The following is a 21,006-nucleotide window of genomic DNA, read 5'->3' on the forward strand; positions in this document are numbered from 1 at the left end:
AGTTAAATTTGGGGTACATGTAAATGGGTACTACAGGTTGAGTCTCCCATATCCAAAATGCTTGGGACCAGGGGTATTTTGGATAACGGAATATTCCCTATTTTGGATATTTGCATATCATAATGAAATATCTTGGGAATGGGACCCCAATATACACACAGAATGCATTTATGTTATATACACCTTATACACAGAGCCTGCAGGTAATTTTATACAATATTTTCAATAATTTTGTGTCTCAAGCAAAGTTTGTGTACAGAAATGAAATTCATTTATGTTTCATATACACATTTACTGAAGGTAATTTTATATAATATTTTTAATAATTTGTGCTTTAGACAAAGTTTGTGTACATTGCACCATCAAAAATCAAAGGTTTCATTATCTCAGTCAGGCCAAAATTATTCCGTATTTCGGAATATTTGGATATGGTAGACTCAAATGGGGTATTTTGGCATCTCCCAAAGTGAAGATTTAAATAAAAACCTCAAAAATACACCTGCCGCAGCTTCCTGCAATCTTAAAATACCTGTCTCAACCTTATAGCCTCCCAAAATACCATGCCCCCTACTTTTTACCTATTTTCCATCACTTTTTAAATTAATTCCCCCCCACATTTGTTTTGCCTTCCTAGTCATTGGGGGGGATCTAAATGGTTCTGAATCAAGTCCCCACATTTGTGCCCCAAAATAAAGACTTTGGACCTACATTTCACCTGCCTCTGGGTGGAGAAACTTATTCGCCTGCTTTTGCCTATGGAGTTTTCGCGCAGGCGAAAACTTCCTGGAATTGAATAGGACGAAAAGCGCAAATTCGCGAAAACTTTTCGCCGATGGCGGCTTTTTCGCCTCTAATTGAATTCGGCCCTAAGTTGATATTTTTGTTTTTGATTCCTTAACAGATCAGGCCTTTCATGAAAGCACATCTAAACCGGGATAAGGATAAAGAACTTCTGAAGCTGTCTGAGTACCTTAAAGAAATTGCTAAACTAGATGACCTTTCAGAGCTTAACCATAAACATTGGGAAAGGTAAGCGAGCATTGTGTTTTTAGGCCATGCAATATTAATTTTGTTTAAAGGACCTTCCAACTATTTATCCCCTTCTCTTTTCTTTTACAGGTATCTCTCAAAAAAACAAGGTCAATAATGAATTCTTAGGTGCAGAATATCATATATTCCTTTGTCTTGATTTAGTTGTTTTGTTGTTTTTTGTTTTTTTTTGTTTTTAAGGTGGTCGGGGTTCCAGCATGTTTGACCAGTGGAGCTCAAACTTGAATGCATTCATTTGAGTCAGTCTTTTATTTTTGTAAACTTTTTTATTTTTTTGTAGTTCTAAAACACCCACTAGCCCGTTTCCGAGAATGTTCATATTTTCTTTGCTTGTTACAATGAAAGTATTCGGACAATGTTTGTGTACGATCAACTCTCAATTTTGATAATTATAAATATTTTTTATTTATATTTTTTTATATAACGAGTGCTTAGTAAATAGAATTATTTGCATGTTCAGCCTCTTCCATTTTTTTTTTTTTATTTAAAATTTTTTTTCAGAATTTAGTGGGTTGTTTTTTTTTGCGAGATGCAGGCAAAATTAGCATAACCTTTTGGAATGGGTAAATAACCATATGAAAAAGAAAAAATACAAGTCTAATGAAATATGCCTATTATGTCAATAAACATAAAGATAAGGACTTAAATGCCTAGCTTGTTTTTCAGGATTATATAGCTTCCAATTCAGCTTGTGATTTAGACTGTCTAAATAAACATTGTCCCTTATTTTCCCCTAAACACAATGTAAAAAAAAAAAATTGCTTTGAATTACGTTTTACAGTACCACCATACCATATACATCACAGTACATCTTCATTTGACAGATAATCCTAACACTTTACAGTCTGCAAAATGTAAGTATTTATTTCACATTTATCATTTTCAAAGTCATAGAAAGATAATTTACGAGATATAGGGGGAGATGTACTAAACATTGGAGAGTGATAAAGTGGAAAAAGATAAAGTACCAACCAATCAGCTCCTAACTGTCATGTTACAGCCTGTGTTTGAAAAATCACAGTTAGGAGCTGATTGGTTGGTAGTTTATCTCTCTCCACTGTATCACACTCCAAGACTTAGTTAATTTCCCCTGAAGTGTTAATACACACTACATCATTTCAAATTTATAATCAATTTTTGGAAGTGATCGTTTTAAATATGAACAACTTTTTATCTTAATTTTTATATTCAAAGCTCAATGCTTTTTTTTTTTTTTTCCCCCTTGTAAATATCATTGATATACACTTTATAGCCAAAAGTGTCTGGGTACCCCTTGTAATTAGTGTGTCGGATCATTTCGGCCACACCTATTGAGAACAAGTGGATTAAATCGGGCATACAGCTATGCAATCTCCGTAGTCAAATGTCAGCAGTAGAACTGGTTATACTGAAGATATCTGGTAACTGCAGCGTGGCACTGTCATAGGATGGCACCTGTCCAACAACTGCCCCAGTCAACTGTCACATTGTTATTGTGAAGTGGAAACATATGCGTAGGCCACACAAGCTCAAAGAATAGGACTGCTGAGTGCTGTAGCATGTAACACTCACTACCGAGTTCCAAACTGCCTCTGGGTCATCTGCATAAGAACTGTTTGTTAGGAGCTACGTGGATTCCGTGTACATAGCCAAGAAACTGCACACAAGTCTCAAATCACCATGATCAGTGCCAATTGGCGGCTGGAGTTGTCCAAAGTTCAGTGCCAACGGAACAGTGGAAACCCGTCCTCTGCAGTGATGAATCCTGCTTCACCATATGATGGGCTGATGGATGAATCTGGGATTGGCAAATGCCAAGAGAATGCTTCTAGCCCCAAATGTGTACTGCCAACTATAAGGTTTGGTATAGGAGGAATAATGGTCTGGGGTTGGTTTTCCTGATTTAACCTGGGCCCCTTAGTTCCAGTGAAGGGAAATCTTAATGCTACAACCAACAATGACATTTTTTATAGAACTGTATGCTTACAACTTGGTGACAACAGTTTCTGGAAGGTTCTTCCTTGCTTTAGCATATCAATGCTATGCGATGTCTATCATTAAATGGTTTGCCGAATTTTGCTGTGGAATAACTTGACCTCAACAAATGAATTGGAATGCAGACGGTGAGCCAGGCCTAATCGCCCAACATCAGTGCTTCACCACACTAAAGCTCTTGTGGCTGAATAGATGCAAACACCCACAGCCATGTTCCAAAATCTAGTTGAAGGTTTTCCCAGAAAGTGGAGGCCGTGAGGAGACTAGCTCTGTATTCCATGGTTTGGGAATGAGAGGTTCACCAAGCACATGTGATGTTTTTCAGGTGTCCACATACTTTTTTTTTGTGTGTGTGTTTTAAGAATTCATGCTGGTATTTTACTTTTATATTGAAAGTGGATGATAAAAAAAAAAGTGGCTTGAACACTCTCGTATGTTACTGAAATATTCACTCAACACTTTGAAAACCTACTTATGGCAGTATATCATTAAGTTAAAATAACCTGACCACATGGTATGTCCGAGGGTTCCTGGCCTACTTCAGCATGATACAAGTTAGTAATGCATACATATGTTTACATATAGGTTAATCACAATGTAGTCGCCAATAATATCCATTTGTAAATCACAAACCTACAATTTTTGACATGCTGTGTGAAATTCATAGAAATTTGCTTTCTAAAGCCAAAACTAATAAAAATCAGATGACTTTCTTCTTTAATGAACATAAAAAAAACAAATTATATGATTTACATTATTTGTAGAACATAAGAAATACAAGAGTTTTATATAAAACTGTATAGCATCCATTTAGACAAAAAAGACAAACAAGGTAACGGATTTAATTATTTTTCCTAAAGAAACTAATTTCATCCCAATAAGGCGCACACTATTCTACTAGTCTGTGTTTTTTTTGTGTTTGATAGAGAGGGGATAGTATAATCCCTTTAACCATGTGGTATCTCTCAACAAAAAATTGATAGTAGTGCTTTGTGACTATAGCTGTATATTCACATTTTTCTTGATCAAAAAGTAAAAAAAAAAATGCATGAACTAACATTGCATTACTAAATTTTACGATGTAACACAAACTCAGGGGAACAAGGGTTAAAAGTCCATATGTTTCAATAGAAATAGCCAATAAGAATTATCTCCTTTATAGTGCTACGTGTTTCGCAGAGCTCCATCTGCATCTTTCTATTGGATTTTTTTAACCCTTGTTCACCTGGATATCTTCTGGAGGAACTACGCAGTGGATGTGCGCCTATATATCCAAAGCACTAATGCCTCTTGTGCTGGGTACACACTAGACAATGTGTTGTCCGATCCTGCAGATCGGACAACATATCGTCCAGTGTGTAGAGACTATGTCACTGACTATGTGCGGTCCCGCGCATAGTCAGCGACATCGCCGAATGCAGCATGGCCTCCACCATCGCAATGTCGCTCCCATCAGGAAGTGTGCGTGCACTTGCAGACACCGGAACCCGTTGCATGACAGGTCGGCTGGGTACATAACGTTAAATGTGTACCCAGCCTTAAGCTGGGCATCCACTATACAATTTTCGGTCAGACATCTGTCCAATCTGGCTGGTTGGAATGAAAACCTGGTTATGTATGGGAGCAAATGACAGTCGATCATATGGTTTAAACACTGAAAAAAAAGGTCAAAATTTTTTTTTCAAATTGGTTACATTTGTGTGTTTTAACCAATTTGTCTGAACAACCATTTTTGGCTAGTTTCCAGTGTTTGTGAGCAAATGGATGACTGTCATTTGCTGCCATACATTACCAGGTTTTCATTCCAACCAGCCGGATTGGACAGATATCTGACAGAAAATTGTATAGTGGATGCCCAGCTTTAGTCTAGATGGCTAAAACTCGGCACTATCCATAAAGCAAGCCTCAGTCACTCCCTGTTAGGACGAGTGATAAGTGTATCCTTATTAGTGCAGTCTACACTATTCGTATTTAGTGATGTCGGATGGTTAAAGGCATTTGATGATCTCCCTATCAAAAACAAAAATGGTACTGCCTAGTAGAGCAGAGAGTGCATTTTATAGTACTGAAATTCATCTTTATTTAGTAAAAATGAGCGTGTCCTTATCAGTACAATCTACACTTTCCGGTTCTAATGTTTTGTTTACTTCTGTGCCAAACAATGCTCAATTTATTCATTGGAACAATTTTGGGAACTTTATTTTGCCCTAACTGTAATTCTTGGGACCTTATCACATTAACTACTTCACAGACTTCAATCCAGCTAGAGCTGATCAATTTGCACATCATCACTGAAAATGGAGTGGAACCATTCCACCTCCCGGCAGTGTCACAGGTGCACATACCTGTACCCTTCTGTATGCCAGAATTATTTATTATTGAGAAGAACAATATAGCATTGTATAAAGCATCTATTCGTCTAGAGAAATATAGATGGACAGTTTGCATAATGAAATAGAGTATCATTTTATTAATATGATAATGTATACTGTATATTCCAATATAAACTTCTTCCAGCATATTAAATATAAAGGGTAGCAAGAATCTGGTATAAAAAAAAGTAATCATTTATAGTAGCAACACATAAATCCTCCTTTGAGTGAACAAGTAAAGGTATTTGTGTTCTTGTCAGAATAAAGTTAATGTTACTAATTATTATAGGAGTCAAAGTATTGCTTGTAGGGCAAATATGAGACTGTCAAGTTACAAAAAAAGAAAAAAGCTTACAATACAGATGTTTGCGAAAAGAGTAAATAAATATAATTTTAGCTTTTGGAGACCTAGCAGCAAAAAAAGTTCATTCAAACAGTACTACGTGAGAGAAGAATCTACGTCATCAATCACCCAACGTTTAATTTTCCAGCAATAAGAACAACTGTCTAGCAGCAGTTATGCTGACGTCATTGCTCTCATACAGTGGGTGGTTAACATACCAGTGTTTAGAATTGTGTAGACACCTCAGAAACCAGAGGGAACAGTATCCCATTTTGCCTAATAAAATGCAGCGGTTTCAGTAATTGAAAAGGAAAACAAACCTATGTGCAGCCATTTTGTTTCACTTTCTCAGCTATATCCTTTGTTTAAAGCTGAAACCGAGACCAAAGTTCTAGAACTGTGATCGTTGTGGATTCTGCACAACTGCATATGGTTAAATATTTCCTACGGAACCTTGTGTTTATTACTTTGATATTACACAACTGATCACAAGGTATTTGGAAGAAGCTGTGACTGCAGGGCCTCCCTGTTCTTTTCTCACAGCAGCAACCCTGGGAACAGTTTTAGTGGTACATGGTAAAGCGTCGGAGTGGGCTGGAATGCAATGATAAACATTGTGTTGCAACCTTATTATTTTTTTTCCATTTACGGGTGGGCTTACAGACCAGGCATGGCAGTTTCCCAGTCTATGTCGTGTTGAAGAGAACAGATGGATGTACATCGCATATATCGTACCACTTGGAGTTTATCTTCTTGCTGGGCCATAGTCCATTCACGGGCAACGACGCATTGGCTTGCCTAGCTTGATCTTTGACCACTTTCCAGTAATATCGATCTTTGATGAAATATGTTTCTTTGTAGGTGTAGGAGACATAGACAGCATCAATGTGTCCGATCGGATGATCGCCAGGTTCAACAGGAGGGAAGATGTCTGTGATACGTTTTGGAAAGTTCTCCACCATCTTGTTCTTGTCCACACTAAATGCAGTTACCTAGAACAATTGGTTATGATTAGCATTTTTATAGTCACAAAATGTTTCCTGGTTCTTGATATTTTAACAGTATTGGGGCATGATGTACTAAAGTGAAAAATGTGGTAAAACCCCCTAAGGTGCAGTTTTTGGGAGTTTTACTGCATTTCCCATATGTACTAAGCACCGGCATGCATTCTTCATCCCGGTGGGTAACCCCATCTTCAGAAGCCTATTTGCTTCTTTTCGGGATGCCCCTTGAGAGGGATCCAATCGGATCCCTCCCATCTCCCCATTGCGGCGATAGGGTCCTTCTGCGTATGCACAGAAGGAAGCCAGAGGGACCTCTGCGTGTTAAACTCAGAAGTCCCTTTATCTGAGGCTATTGCAAAGGTAATCTCTTATCGGGAGAGCTGTCATTTGCCGTGGTAATCAACTGTGGTATGTACCCGATAAGAGGCAGCTTGTACCACATCGTGTATGCGATGCTTAGTACATCCCACCCTTAAAGTGTGGGTTTTTAGAAGTAGAATTGTTGCCCATAGCAACCAATCAAATTCTACTTATTTATCTAGCACCTTCTAGAAGATAATAGCTAGAATCGGATTGGTTGCTATGGGTAACAGCACTTTAGTAAATATACCCATAGGAGTGCAGAGTACTGACAAACTATTGTTTTTGGTAAAGCCATAAACACTGAGGGATTCATGATCACTAATAGGCACATTGCATATGCAGAGACATTAGTTTCCGCATGTTTTTAGTAACCGGCCCGATGGGACCGTCTAGTATTTAGTAAACTCTGGAAATGAAAAGTTTGTGAGTACCTATGCCATCTTCAAATGGCGTTCATTCCTGGAGGCCAACTGATTCTTATGGGGAGGAGGAGAGGGGTGCGAAGAGGGATCAGGTCGGATCCCTGTGGCAGTGCACATGCATGAACTCGAGTCACACATGCGCAATGGGCAGATCCGGTAGTTGTAGTTCTCACTGCTACTGGAGTAGCCAGTCTTAGGGGCATATTCAATTAGCCGCGAGAGTTCACCCGTGACTAATTGCCGGCCAAAAGTCCCGCGCCGCGGTTAATAGCTGTTCAATTAAATAGCTTTATCCGTTAAATCGGGACTCGTGCACGTAAGCACACTGATTCCGCGAAAACTGCGGAATCAGTGTGTTTTTACCTCGCGCGCAAAGCCGAATAGGCCGTTTTTAGGCAGATTTTAGGTAAAGTCCGACTGCGGGGACTCCCATGCGAGGAATCCCCCCTGATTGAATCGGATCAGCGCGACAATTAGCCGCGGGGTGAACTTCCGCGGCTAATTGAATATGCCCCTTAGTTTATTAGGAGCAGTGCCAAATTATCAATTACAAACAAGCCGACTGTAATGGCTACATTAAAAAAAGGTGTCTACCCAAGAATAAGTAGAGTACTTCATATATAATTAAGATTGCAAAAGTGACTTGATTCAGAAAAAGTCCTTTCTATGCCTTGTGCCGTACGTATATCCTAAAAAGAGCAAACAACCCCCTCTGTGCTCCCCCGGCCCAGGAGAGAGAGTCTGTGTGATAAATGCAAAAGCAGACTGTAAAGGCAGATTCATGATCTCTCCATCATGCCTTCTTTGTACAGCTCCTTTGCACTGTATACTGTAGATCAGGGGTGGGGAACATTTTTTCTGCCGAGGGCCATTTTGATATATAACATTATTTGCCGGCCCAGTGCAGGCCACGCCCGCTCCGTGTGACATCACACGGGGTGGGGTCACAATCGCCACTGATTACAGCAATGCCTAGAGCATCCTGCGGATGCTCCTGGGAGCTGTAAGGACAGTGGTGTGATCGTCTGAAGCGTCCTAAGGATGCTCCAGGTGGCACTGCTGAATAGATTCTGGCTGCAGGGTTCCATTCTAGGCACCCTTCAAGCCAGACGAGGCTAGCAGAAAAAAGCTCCGAGGGCCAGACCAAATGATTCCGGGCCTGAGGTTCCCCATCCCTGCTGTATATAGAGGGAAATGGGGGGAGGGGATTTATAAAGTAGGATTTTTGGGTGAGTTACAAACCACCACCACTATTCTGCCTCCCCGTTAGGTGCTCAATATCCCGATAGCTGAAACTGCATTCTGCTTGAGCAATTTTGTTGGCCAGAACCATTTTCTTCAGCCTTTTTACAGTGATTTGCGCAGAAGCACTGACAAGTTTGGCGATTTGCATTTTAACCCTCCAAAGTGCTGCATAATAAACTAGCCTTATGACAGGGCCGGATTATAGGCAGGGCGACAGGAGCGGTCGTCCTGGGGCCCCCACACCCTGTCCCCTGCTACTAAGCCCGGCGGAGTACAGCTTTTAGCTGTCTCTGCTGCGGTCCCCCGCAGCCGGGCAGCGTTCACTGAGCACTTGGGCTCAGAGCGCGGCGCTGCTCCGCCTGGCGGGCAGGCTGTGCAGTGGGGCTGTATGGCAATGCAGGTGTGACATCAAAGGTCACGCTCCGCAGCCCCACGCCAGCCCACCCGCTCTACAGCCACGTCTGAACTTCTGAAGCCCGCGGAGGTGAATAAACAGGAGCTGCTGCTGCCTCGGGACTCACTGCTGCAGTGCCGCTGTGTTATTGTCTCGGCCTGGAGGTGAGTCAGTTAATGTTTGTTTGTTTTTCTTTTAAGCGTGGTGGGCTGGTTGGGTGGCACACTGTGTGTGTGTGTGTGTGTGTCTGTATATATATATATATGTATATGTGTATATATATATGCACACACAAAATTTGGATCACTGATAGGGGCCCCTACCGACCCTATTCCGGCCCTGCCTTATGATAAAGCACAACAGAAAATGCTGGTGCTTTATAAGTGTGTATAATGGAGCTAACATTTACTTTCCAGACAGCAAAAGAGCTGATTGAAAATTCCATCCTTTGCTGCCTCGCCTGGTCTGATTGGCTCTAGTACCTTCAGCTGTATCTTGCTTACTAACTTTCACATACAGTGTATTCATATAATAAAATATGCAGACATTTACAAGTGTAACTACCCATAGTAGCAGGGACGTTCAACCGCTATAGGGCCCACTACTGGGGGAGTCTAGGTTGTCTGTCAACGGCTAATAAGTCTGTGTTTTATTCTTGTTTTTCTTGGGTCCTAAATGTGGGCTATTTGCTATGTCTAGTTACACCCCTGCATAGATTGTATACATACAACAAGCAGAGAAACCTTTTAGGTCTTCATGGTGGCTTTCCTAAGCAACAGTGTACCAGTGATGTGTGCTGGGGTCAATTGCTGGGGAGGAACACATGGAGATGGGTCTGAGTGCTGGGAGCCTGTTTCACCCCCAACTCACTGTAACTTCCCCTCACTATGCTAAGCTTCAGTGTACATTGATTCTCCTACCTGCATTACTGTCTTCTCTTGCTGCTGCTGACTGAGTTCCAATCTTTAGTTTAAACACTGCAGTGCACTTCCTGGTCACATGACACATCCAAGGTGTCCAACAGTGCTCAAGGCACACCCCCCATGCTCAGAGGCATGTCTTACTACCCTGTGTGTGGCCCCCACCCCCAGCTCTGCAAGCAGTGTCTGACTATACAGAAGTGAGGCTGAGCTGTTGCTGCCTCATCTCTTGTCTCCCTGCAGTTCCAGGGAGCTCCACAAAGCTGGTGAGTGTTAACTATAAAAACGATTAAAATAAACAACAAAGATGATTGTAAGTTATAAATATCTCCTTTGAATTATTCTAATAATTTTTATATCAAATCTCACGAGTATGACTCTCTGCCTCCCCTGCCTATCCTGACTGCACGTCTCTGTTCCTATTGTGTCTCATGATATCACTCTCATTGCAGCATACAATGAACATGTTCAGTGTCTCTGTATCTACTAAATTACTAAACCACACACTTTTACATACATTATTTTCTCTGAAGAAGTATATGAGTCTTTCCTTCTTGTCAAAGAAAGCCGCATCAACAGGACTGGATACCCCGGGGAATGCCTCCGAAATAAGTTGTGGATACTTATTTTTTTTCCAGTCTTCTGTGTATACCGTGTCTTTGTCAGGGTCATAGCGCCAGACTTGCGTGCCTTCAAATGAAAGAGATCTTGTTTGCAAGAAGAAACAGCTGATGATGCACAAACCTTTCATCGTCATATATTTTTTTCCAGAAATGTAAACTATTTCATTAAAATTTGTCCTATAACTTTCCAGTTCTGCTGATGTTTGCAGGGACAGATCTGGAAGGCTTTCTTCTAGTTTAAAAAGAAGCTGGCCTTAGGACCTCATTCAGAGCCGCTCGTAAGCGGCAGTACGCTCGTTCCGAGTGATGTTCGCCCATCTGCGCATGCGTACGGTTTATAATACACATGCGCGAACCAGTCAGTGCGGACGAAAATCATTTGTTCGCTATATAGCGAATGCCTGCTATTTTGAGTGACAGGATGAGGCGTTTGTGGGTGGTAACAGGGGAAGGTGCTTGAAAACGGGGAGTGGAGATCAGAACGCAGGCGTGCTTAAAGGTCAAAACGGGCGTTTTATGGGTGTGCATAATTAATACAGCAGCGTCATTGACCACGTCACCTGGTTGTTTTATAGTCAGAAGTGCTCGCAATATAGTGGTAGGAAAAACCAACCACAAGAATTGCGAGCAGTTCATACGCTGTTCAATGTACTCGATTAATCTAATAAATAGCGGACATGACGTATGATGCGAGCGGCCAGGGGGCGTATTTTTCAAATAAACGTCCGCATGTTTTGTTCGCTCGTTCAGGCATGGAGGCGTCAACAGACCGCAAATAGCGTCCGGCTCTGAATCAGGCCCTTAGTTCACAATCTCATTGCCCTAAATGTGGTGGTACTTGAGCCGATCTCTTACATAGCTTATGGTCTTGCCCGGTTCTCAGGGGGTTTTGGATCCAGGTCTGGAGGTTTATGTCGGATGCTTTACTTAATTACACCCCTCTAATTCCGGAATAGGAGGTCTTGGGGATGCTCCCACTTGGCATGAGAGCTTCCAAGGGTGGAACAAAACTACTTTTGGCCATTTTGGCAGCGGGCACAAAAATACAAACGGCTCCTCCATCTTTTAACCTATTTAAGGGAAAATTGTTTTTCCTTATGTGCATGGACTGGTTGGAAGCTTCTCTTCAGAAAGAAAAACATACTCAAAACTTTTTTTGAGGTTTGGGAAAGCTTTATAGAGTTACCACCCACATCTAGAAGAGAGAGTATCAGGCAATGCTTTCATTCTACACTCTGGTAGGAAACAAGTGTTTTTCCTACAAGACACTCCTAGAGCCATATGATTTTTAGGTTTCTTTTTTTTTCCGGTCTCCTCGTGCTTCCAATTTTGTTACAATAATACCACAGGCTCTTCTATACCATGGGCTCCTCTATACCATGGGCTCCTCTATACCATGGGCTCTCCTTTACCATGGGCCGCTCTATACCATGGGCCGCTCTATACCATGGGCTCTCCTATACCATGGGCTCTTCTAACAACAGTCTCTTTGTGATACTAAAAATATTCTATATTCGTTGCTAAAACCATTAATCTTCCCATTCCAAGCTTCAATTTGTGATTTTTAACGTACTTTGGGCCAGATTCAGAGACGAATGCAATGGCGATTTTTCCGCAGATCGAGTGATTGTTTGCCATTGCACATGCGTAGAAGCCGCACTGTACATGCATTGCAGCTGCACTGCGAGTACGCACAAACAGAGGATCAATTCGTAAAGTGAGTGACAGGTAGTCAACGTTTGGGGGTGGTAACGAGGGTGTGGTTAGAAAAAAACGCAGTCCATTTAAACGCTTTTTCATGCGTGCATAAATTAGCAGATGCAACCTCCTACGCAGCATTAGAGCCCTCTGTATGTCAGGAGAGCTTCAGTGTTTGCGGCTGGTCAGACCTTCCGCAAGGGCAAGATGGCCACTCGATGTGCGTCGAAGGTTCCACTGTTTTTGGCTGGACTGCGACATTGGACGGATATGAGAAGGCAGAAGTGGGCGTCTTTATGCCGGCTCTGCTTTGGAAGGCATTAGCATATTTTCACAGCTGCGTTCCGTGAGAGTATGCAGTTGCGTCTGCATTACCGCCCGTCTCTGAATCAGGTTCTATGCCATTTGTACTGGCTCTGATTTTTGTTGTACCACTTATCTGCCATGTATTCCAATAAAGAAAAACATTTCTGGAGAAAAAAAAAAATAAGTTACTACTGCGGCTTTGGCGAGAGAAGCAGAAAAGTGATTGTAAAATATTGTAGGTCAGTTGCCCTGGCAGAATTCTTGTTCTGTGGGGGCGATTCAGTTAATGTGCGCAGGAAAGTAAGCGTTGAGTTCACTGTAAACAGACGGCTTTGTGTGCAGCAGAGCATTGCGGGATGTTCAGCAGCACATCGCTGCTATTTGTAACAGTCCCTAAATGTTGTTCCAATGGAATAATTCTGGGAGCAACAATAGTAAAATTAAGAGGATGCACATAATTAATCTCTAGTGCAGAGGTTCCAAAACTCTGCCATTACAGCCCAGGTTTTAAGGTTATCCATGCTTGAGCACACTTGACTTAATTAATGCCTCAGTCAATTTGATTTAACTATCTGGGCTCAAGCATGGATATCATAAACCTGAACTGTAATGGTGGAGTCAGAGCCGTAAGCAGCTTTTGGTATCCTGGGCCAGAAAGAGTATTGTGCTTCCCCGATTTATAAGAAAATAAGGCATATGTCTGAAAAAGTGGAGTGGCCTCATAGAGAAAGGGCATGCCAAATTTGATTTGTTCTGTACAATGATGAAGTGGTCCCGATCCAGGTGTCACTGCCAAATACAGTGTGAATCTAATGGCTGCAGTGATATTACACAATAATTATGTGTGATGGATTTGAGTCCCGGGTATGACAGTATTTTAAAATGAATGTAGCCAGATGGAGGTAGGGAAGGTAGCCAGAAGGTAGCCAGATGGAGGTAGGGAAGGTAGCCAGAAGGTAGCCAGATGGAGGTAGGGAAGGTAGCCAGAAGGTAGCCAGATGGAGGTAGGGAGTCGGACAGGGAGGAGATACAAGTGAGATTACTTATAAACAGAAAATTGACACATGCAGCCAAACAGTGACCCCCTGCCCTGCAGTGCCCTGTGCCATGGCACATGTTGCACCACCCTAGCTAAAGAGTTTGGGAACCTCGGCTCTAGTGGATGCCTTTGCAGAAGGTCAGACCCAAGGCGCAACTACCATAGTAGCAGGGCTGCAACTGATGGATGCACATTTTGCTTGCCAAGTATATGTGAGTTTTTTACCTCTGAGTAGTCAATAGTAGTTTATTGGGCCCACTAATGTCCAGTTACGCCCCTTAGTCAAAATGTTGTATAAGTACTACGCCCAGTGCCTCGGATATTGCAGGGGAAACCGAACAAGTCATTTTTAGAAACATGCTATAAGGCTGCTGATAGAAATGTAGTTCTGATCCAATTCATACCTTTAAAAAAATACTGCGCATCAATGTTCCAAGTCCAAACATGTACGTAGGCGTCAATGTCTTTTTCTGGGAGACCTCGCCAGCCAGCTCTGATAGGACGAGGGTCTCCGAATCTCGTTCTGTTACTCTTGTTTTCATACATCCAGTACCAGCCAGTTTTGAAGAAGTAGGTGTTGAATCTATAGAAGATTTCCCCACGGGCACTCCGCTCCTTCCTTACCCAATCAAAGATTGTGCTGAAGCTCCCGTCACATGAACCTGGTGACATAAGAACGCAGATTAACAACTCCTTATGGTCATGTATTTCACAGAATTACGTATGGATCCTAAGGGTGGGATGTGGCTGGGGAACATAGTGACACATGGTATGGACAAGCGTATTTAGAAAAGCAGCCATTATGCAGACTGAATTAATATTTATGAGCGTGCATCCTTTCAATGCATTAGGACGCTGTGATGTCATACAGTCATCATAACGCAATTCTCCTGCCTAGATACTTTCCGAGTGCCTAAGATTACTACAATGAACTGTACATCATTCACCAAGCACACGTACCATATTTTCTCTGCACAGTTTTTCTGTCCTCCCAGTCCAGCTCCAAATCCTTCCCTTGAGGAGTGTAGTTTGGTTGCATCACAGATCCCATGCGGTTGATATGGGGTAAGCCAAGGGCATGGCCAATTTCATGCACTGCAACCTGCAATAAATCATTTAGTTAATTACACTTGATATTACGATATATATATATTATATACTAAATATAACTAAATAAGTCCACCATGCTCCCTATTACTTCACTGAAGCAGGTTGCCATGTAAGAAAGAGGGCGCTTTTCTAACTAAATAGGCAGTGAGTGACTGACAGCTATGTAGACATGCTTTACAGAAATACATGTGTTCATTGGCTGATTCATACACAGAGGCCAGTGATGTCACAGCAACTCAAATGCCTGCAGAATCAGCCATTTGACTGGTATCATATCCCATTACAACTAGGGGTGAGCGGGTTCGGATTTCTGAAATCCGAACCCCCCCGAGCCCCCCCGATCCGAGTCCGATCCGAATCAGGCTCGACTTTTCCCGCCTGACTCGGATCTGAAATCGAGGCAAAACGTCATCATCCCGCCTTCCGAGTCTCGCGGGTTTTGGATCCTATATAAGGTACCCACGTCGGCGCCATTTTCTCACTCGGCTGTGGACAGTGAAGAGGGAGGGTGGGAGTTAGGGCTGTGTAGTGTAGTGTAGTGCTGCTGTTGTCCACTACTTCAAAGTCCATAGGGGCTGGCTGTGTTGTGCTGTGCTGCTGTTGTTAATAGGGGCTGTGTCCACTACTTCAAAGTCCATAGGGGCTGGCTGGACTGTGTTGTGCAGTCAGTTCTCCATAGGGGCTGTGTCCACTCCAAAGTCCTGTGCAGTGTCCCAGTCCTAAAGGAGTGCTGCAGTGTTGTCCAGGGAGTGCTCTGTCCATCAGGGGTGCTCCCCCCAAGTGCTAAAAAAATAATATATTTTCTGTGTTTGTGAATTGTGTGCGCAGTAGCCGCACGTGGATCAACAAAGTAGTGCCAAGCGTGCGCCTGTGTCATAAGTAAAGGGCCGGCTGGCTTGACCGTTAAGGGTGCTGTAACCCCCGAAAGTACACTCCAGTCCAAACCAAAAAAAAAATTATTTTCTGTGTTTGTGAATTGTGTGCGCAGTAGCCGCACGTGCATCAACAAAGTAGTGCCAAGCGTGCGCCTGTGTCATAAGTAAAGGGCCGGCTGGCTTGACCGTTAAGGGTGCTGTAACCCCCGAAAGTACACTCCAGTCCAAACCAAAAAAAAAATTATTTTCTGTGTTTGTGAATTGTGTGCGCAGTAGCCGCACGTGCATCAACAAAGAAGTGCCAAGCGTGCGCCTGTGTCATAAGTAAAGGGCCGGCTGGCTTGACCGTTAAGGGTGCTGTAACCCCCGAAAGTACACTCCAGTCCAAACCAAAAAAAAAATTATTTTCTGTGTTTGTGAATTGTGTGCGCAGTAGCCGCACGTGCATCAACAAAGTAGTGCCAAGCGTGCGCCTGTGTCATAAGTAAAGGGCCGGCTGGCTTGACCGTTAAGGGTGCTGTAACCCCCGAAAGTACACTCCAGTCCAAACCCAAAAAGAAATTATTTTCTGTGTTTGTGAATTGTGTGCGCAGTAGCCGCACGTGCATCAACAAAGTAGTGCCAAGCGTGCGCCTGTGTCATAAGTAAAGGGCCGGCTGGCTTGACCGTTAAGGGTGCTGTAACCCCCGAAAGTACACTCCAGTCCAAACCAAAAAAAAAATTATTTTCTGTGTTTGTGAATTGTGTGCGCAGTAGCCGCACGTGCATCAACAAAGTAGTGCCAAGCGTGCGCCTGTGTCATAAGTAAAGGGCCGGCTGGCTTGACCGTTAAGGGTGCTGTAACCCCCGAAAGTACACTCCAGTCCAAACCCAAAAAAAAATTATTTTCTGTGTTTGTGAATTGTGTGCGCAGTAGCCGCACGTGCATCAACAAAGTAGTGCCAAGCGTGCGCCTGTGTCATAAGTAAAGGGCCGGCTGGCTTGACCGTTAAGGGTGCTGTAACCCCCGAAAGTACACTCCAGTCCAAACCAAAAAAAAAATTATTTTCTGTGTTTGTGAATTGTGTGCGCAGTAGCCGCACGTGCATCAACAAAGTAGTGCCAAGCGTGCGCCTGTGTCATAAGTAAAGGGCCGGCTGGCTTGACCGTTAAGGGTGCTGTAACCCCCGAAAGTACACTCCAGTCCAAACCAAAAAAAAAATTATTTTCTGTGTTTGTGAATTGTGTGCGCAGTAGCCGCACGTGCATCAACAAAGTAGTGCCAAGCGTGCGCCTGTGTCATAAGTAAAGGGCCGGCTGGCTTGACCGTTAAGGGTGCTGTAACCCCCGAAAGTACACTCCAGTCCAAACCAAAAAAAAAATTATTTTCTGTGTTTGTGAATTGTGTGCGCAGTAGCCGCACGTGCATCAACAAAGTAGTGCCAAGCGTGCGCCTGTGTCATAAGTAAAGGGCCGGCTGGCTTGACCGTTAAGGGTGCTGTAACCCCCGAAAGTACACTCCAGTCCAAACCAAAAAAAAAATTATTTTCTGTGTTTGTGAATTGTGTGCGCAGTAGCCGCACGTGCATCAACAAAGTAGTGCCAAGCGTGCGCCTGTGTCATAAGTAAAGGGCCGGCTGGCTTGACCGTTAAGGGTGCTGTAACCCCCGAAAGTACACTCCAGTCCAAACCAAAAAAAAAATTATTTTCTGTGTTTGTGAATTGTGTGCGCAGTAGCCGCACGTGCATCAACAAAGTAGTGCCAAGCGTGCGCCTGTGTCATAAGTAAAGGGCCGGCTGGCTTGACCGTTAAGGGTGCTGTAACCCCTGAAAGTACACTCCAGTCCAAACCAAAAAAAAAATTATTTTCTGTGTTTGTGAATTGTGTGCGCAGTAGCCGCACGTGCATCAACAAAGTAGTGCCAAGCGTGCGCCTGTGTCATAAGTAAAGGGCCGGCTGGCTTGACCGTTAAGGGTGCTGTAACCCCCGAAAGTACACTCCAGTCCAAACCCAAAAAAAAATTATTTTCTGTGTTTGTGAATTGTGTGCGCAGTAGCCGCATGTGCATCAACAAAGTAGTGCCAAGCGTGCGCCTGTGTCATAAGTAAAGGGCCGGCTGGCTTGACCGTTAAGGGTGCTGTAACCCCCGAAAGTACACTCCAGTCCAAACCAAAAAAAAAATTATTTTCTGTGTTTGTGAATTGTGTGCGCAGTAGCCGCACGTGCATCAACAAAGTAGTGCCAAGCGTGCGCCTGTGTCATAAGTAAAGGGCCGGCTGGCTTGACCGTTAAGGGTGCTGTAACCCCCGAAAGTACACTCCAGTCCAAACCAAAAAAAAAATTATTTTCTGTGTTTGTGAATTGTGTGCGCAGTAGCCGCACGTGCATCAACAAAGTAGTGCCAAGCGTGTGCCTGTGTCATAAGTAAAGGGCCGGCTGGCTTGACCGTTAAGGGTGCTGTAACCCCCGAAAGTACACTCCAGTCCAAACCAAAAAAAAAATTATTTTCTGTGTTTGTGAATTGTGTGCGCAGTAGCCGCACGTGCATCAACAAAGTAGTGCCAAGCGTGCGCCTGTGTCATAAGTAAAGGGCCGGCTGGCTTGACCGTTAAGGGTGCTGTAACCCCCGAAAGTACACTCCAGTCCAAACCAAAAAAAAAATTATTTTCTGTGTTTGTGAATTGTGTGCGCAGTAGCCGCACGTGCATCAACAAAGTAGTGCCAAGCGTGTGCCTGTGTCATAAGTAAAGGGCCGGCTGGCTTGACCGTTAAGGGTGCTGTAACCCCCGAAAGTACACTCCAGTCCAAACCAAAAAAAAAATTATTTTCTGTGTTTGTGAATTGTGTGCGCAGTAGCCGCACGTGCATCAACAAAGTAGTGCCAAGCGTGCGCCTGTGTCATAAGTAAAGGGCCGGCTGGCTTGACCGTTAAGGGTGCTGTAACCCCCGAAAGTACACTCCAGTCCAAACCAAAAAAAAAATTATTTTCTGTGTTTGTGAATTGTGTGCGCAGTAGCCGCACGTGCATCAACAAAGTAGTGCCAAGCGTGCGCCTGTGTCATAAGTAAAGGGCCGGCTGGCTTGACCGTTAAGGGTGCTGTAACCCCCGAAAGTACACTCCAGTCCAAACCCAAAAAAAAATTATTTTCTGTGTTTGTGAATTGTGTGCGCAGTAGCCGCACGTGCATCAACAAAGTAGTGCCAAGCGTGCGCCTGTGTCATAAGTAAAGGGCCGGCTGGCTTGACCGTTAAGGGTGCTGTAACCCCCGAAAGTACACTCCAGTCCAAACCAAAAAAAAAATTATTTTCTGTGTTTGTGAATTGTGTGCGCAGTAGCCGCACGTGCATCAACAAAGTAGTGCCAAGCGTGCGCCTGTGTCATAAGTAAAGGGCCGGCTGGCTTGACCGTTAAGGGTGCTGTAACCCCCGAAAGTACACTCCAGTCCAAACCAAAAAAAAAATTATTTTCTGTGTTTGTGAATTGTGTGCGCAGTAGCCGCACGTGCATCAACAAAGTAGTGCCAAGCGTGCGCCTGTGTCATAAGTAAAGGGCCGGCTGGCTTGACCGTTAAGGGTGCTGTAACCCCCGAAAGTACACTCCAGTCCAAACCAAAAAAAAAGTTATTTTCTGTGTTTGTGAATTGTGTGCGCAGTAGCCGCACGTGCATCAACAAAGTAGTGCCAAGCGTGCGCCTGTGTCATAAGTAAAGGGCCGGCTGGCTTGACCGTTAAGGGTGCTGTAACCCCCGAAAGTACACTCCAGTCCAAACCCAAAAAAAAATTATTTTCTGTGTTTGTGAATTGTGTGCGCAGTAGCCGCACGTGCATCAACAAAGTAGTGCCAAGCGTGCGCCTGTGTCATAAGTAAAGGGCCGGCTGGCTTGACCGTTAAGGGTGCTGTAACCCCCGAAAGTACACTCCAGTCCAAACCAAAAAAAAAATTATTTTCTGTGTTTGTGAATTGTGTGCGCAGTAGCCGCACGTGCATCAACAAAGTAGTGCCAAGCGTGCGCCTGTGTCATAAGTAAAGGGCCGGCTGGCTTGACCGTTAAGGGTGCTGTAACCCCCGAAAGTACACTCCAGTCCAAACCAAAAAAAAAATTATTTTCTGTGTTTGTGAATTGTGTGCACTGTGGCTGCACGTGCATCAACAAAGGAGCAGCGCCAAGCGTGCGCCTGTGTCCCATAAGTAAAGAGCCGGCTGGCTCATTTCTTAAAGGGTGGTGTAACCCACAAAGTGCACTACTCTCCAGCAAAAATAAAATAATATTTTCTGTGTTTGTGTGCGCTTTAGCCGCACGTATATATATCAATATAACATAAATGGAGGACCAAACTTTCTCCGATAAAAATAAAATAGGGAAAGATCAAGAACCACTTCCTCCTAGTGCTGTTGCTGCTGCTGGGAGTTGTTCATCATCCCAGAGAGGAAGTAGGAACATCACTACTTTTACTAAACAATTGACCCTCCAACAGTCCCTAGCGATGAGGATGAAGTACGACAGCAGTCATCCTGAAGCAAAACGTATAACTGAGGCCTTGACTGCTATGTTGGTGTTAGACGTGCGTCCGGTATCCGACATTAGTGCAGTGGGATTTAGACAATTGATGGAGGTAGTGTGTCCTCGGTTCCAAATCCCGTCTAGATTCCACCTGCATCCTCAAAGCAGCAGCGACAAGCGTGCGTCTGTCTGTTAAAGGGTGGTGACACCCTCAAAGTGTGCTACACAAACAATTAAAATATTGTTCTTTTTTTTTCTGTCTTTGTGAATTGTGTGGGCTGTAGCCGCACCTGCATCCTTAAAGCAGCAGCGACAAGCGTGCGTCTGTCTGTTAAAGGGTGGTGACACCCTCAAAGTGTGCTACACAAACAATTAAAATATTGTTCTTTTTTTTTTGGTCTTTGTGAAATGTGTGGGCTGTAGCCGCACCTGCATCCTTAAAGCAGCAGCGACAAGCGTGCGTCTGTCTGTTAAAGGGTGGTGACACCCTCAAAGTGTGCTACACAAACAATTAAAATATTGTTCTTTTTTTTTTGGTCTTTGTGAAATGTGTGGGCTGTAGCCGTACCTGCATCCTTAAAGCAGCAGCGACAAGCGTGCGTCTGTCTGTTAAAGGGTGGTGTAACTCTCAAAGTGCTCCAAAAAATAAAAAACTATTTTTTTAATGTGTTTGTGACTTGTGTGCGATGTAGCCGCACCTGCATCCTTAAAGCAGCAGCGACAAGCGTGCGTCTGTCTGTTAAAGGGTGGTGACACCCTCAAAGTGTGCTACACAAACAATAAAAA

At 43.5% G+C, this 21,006-nt stretch overlaps 2 protein-coding genes across 4 annotated transcripts in view; one reads left to right on the forward strand and one right to left on the reverse strand.

Moving 5' to 3' along the window:
- UBLCP1 (ubiquitin like domain containing CTD phosphatase 1) overlaps nt 1-1,691 on the forward strand; it is a 37,032-nt gene extending 35,341 nt beyond the window's left edge. The window contains exons 9-10 of the mRNA XM_088479012.1: nt 902-1,029; nt 1,120-1,691. Coding sequence (XP_088335138.1) covers nt 902-1,029; nt 1,120-1,147 — 156 coding nt within the window. The 3' untranslated portion in view covers nt 1,148-1,691. The remainder of the gene's footprint in view (nt 1-901; nt 1,030-1,119) is intronic.
- A 3,158-nt stretch (nt 1,692-4,849) lies between these two features.
- Nucleotides 4,850-21,006, reverse strand: part of LOC148517268 (matrix metalloproteinase-21-like) — a 149,848-nt gene continuing 133,691 nt past the window's right edge. For all 3 annotated transcript variants that reach the window (XM_088479015.1, XM_088479013.1, XM_088479014.1), the window contains exons 5-8: nt 14,714-14,855; nt 14,158-14,415; nt 10,605-10,777; nt 4,850-6,731 (exon numbers count right to left, since the gene is read on the reverse strand). In XM_088479015.1, the coding sequence (XP_088335141.1) occupies nt 6,426-6,731; nt 10,605-10,777; nt 14,158-14,415; nt 14,714-14,855 (879 nt within the window). In that variant the 3' untranslated portion in view covers nt 4,850-6,425. The remainder of the gene's footprint in view (nt 6,732-10,604; nt 10,778-14,157; nt 14,416-14,713; nt 14,856-21,006) is intronic.

Source organism: Taudactylus pleione, unplaced genomic scaffold, assembly GCF_031769625.1.
Source record: "Taudactylus pleione unplaced genomic scaffold, aTauple2 ptg000225l, whole genome shotgun sequence".
In the NCBI taxonomy this organism is placed as follows: domain Eukaryota; kingdom Metazoa; phylum Chordata; class Amphibia; order Anura; family Myobatrachidae; genus Taudactylus; species Taudactylus pleione.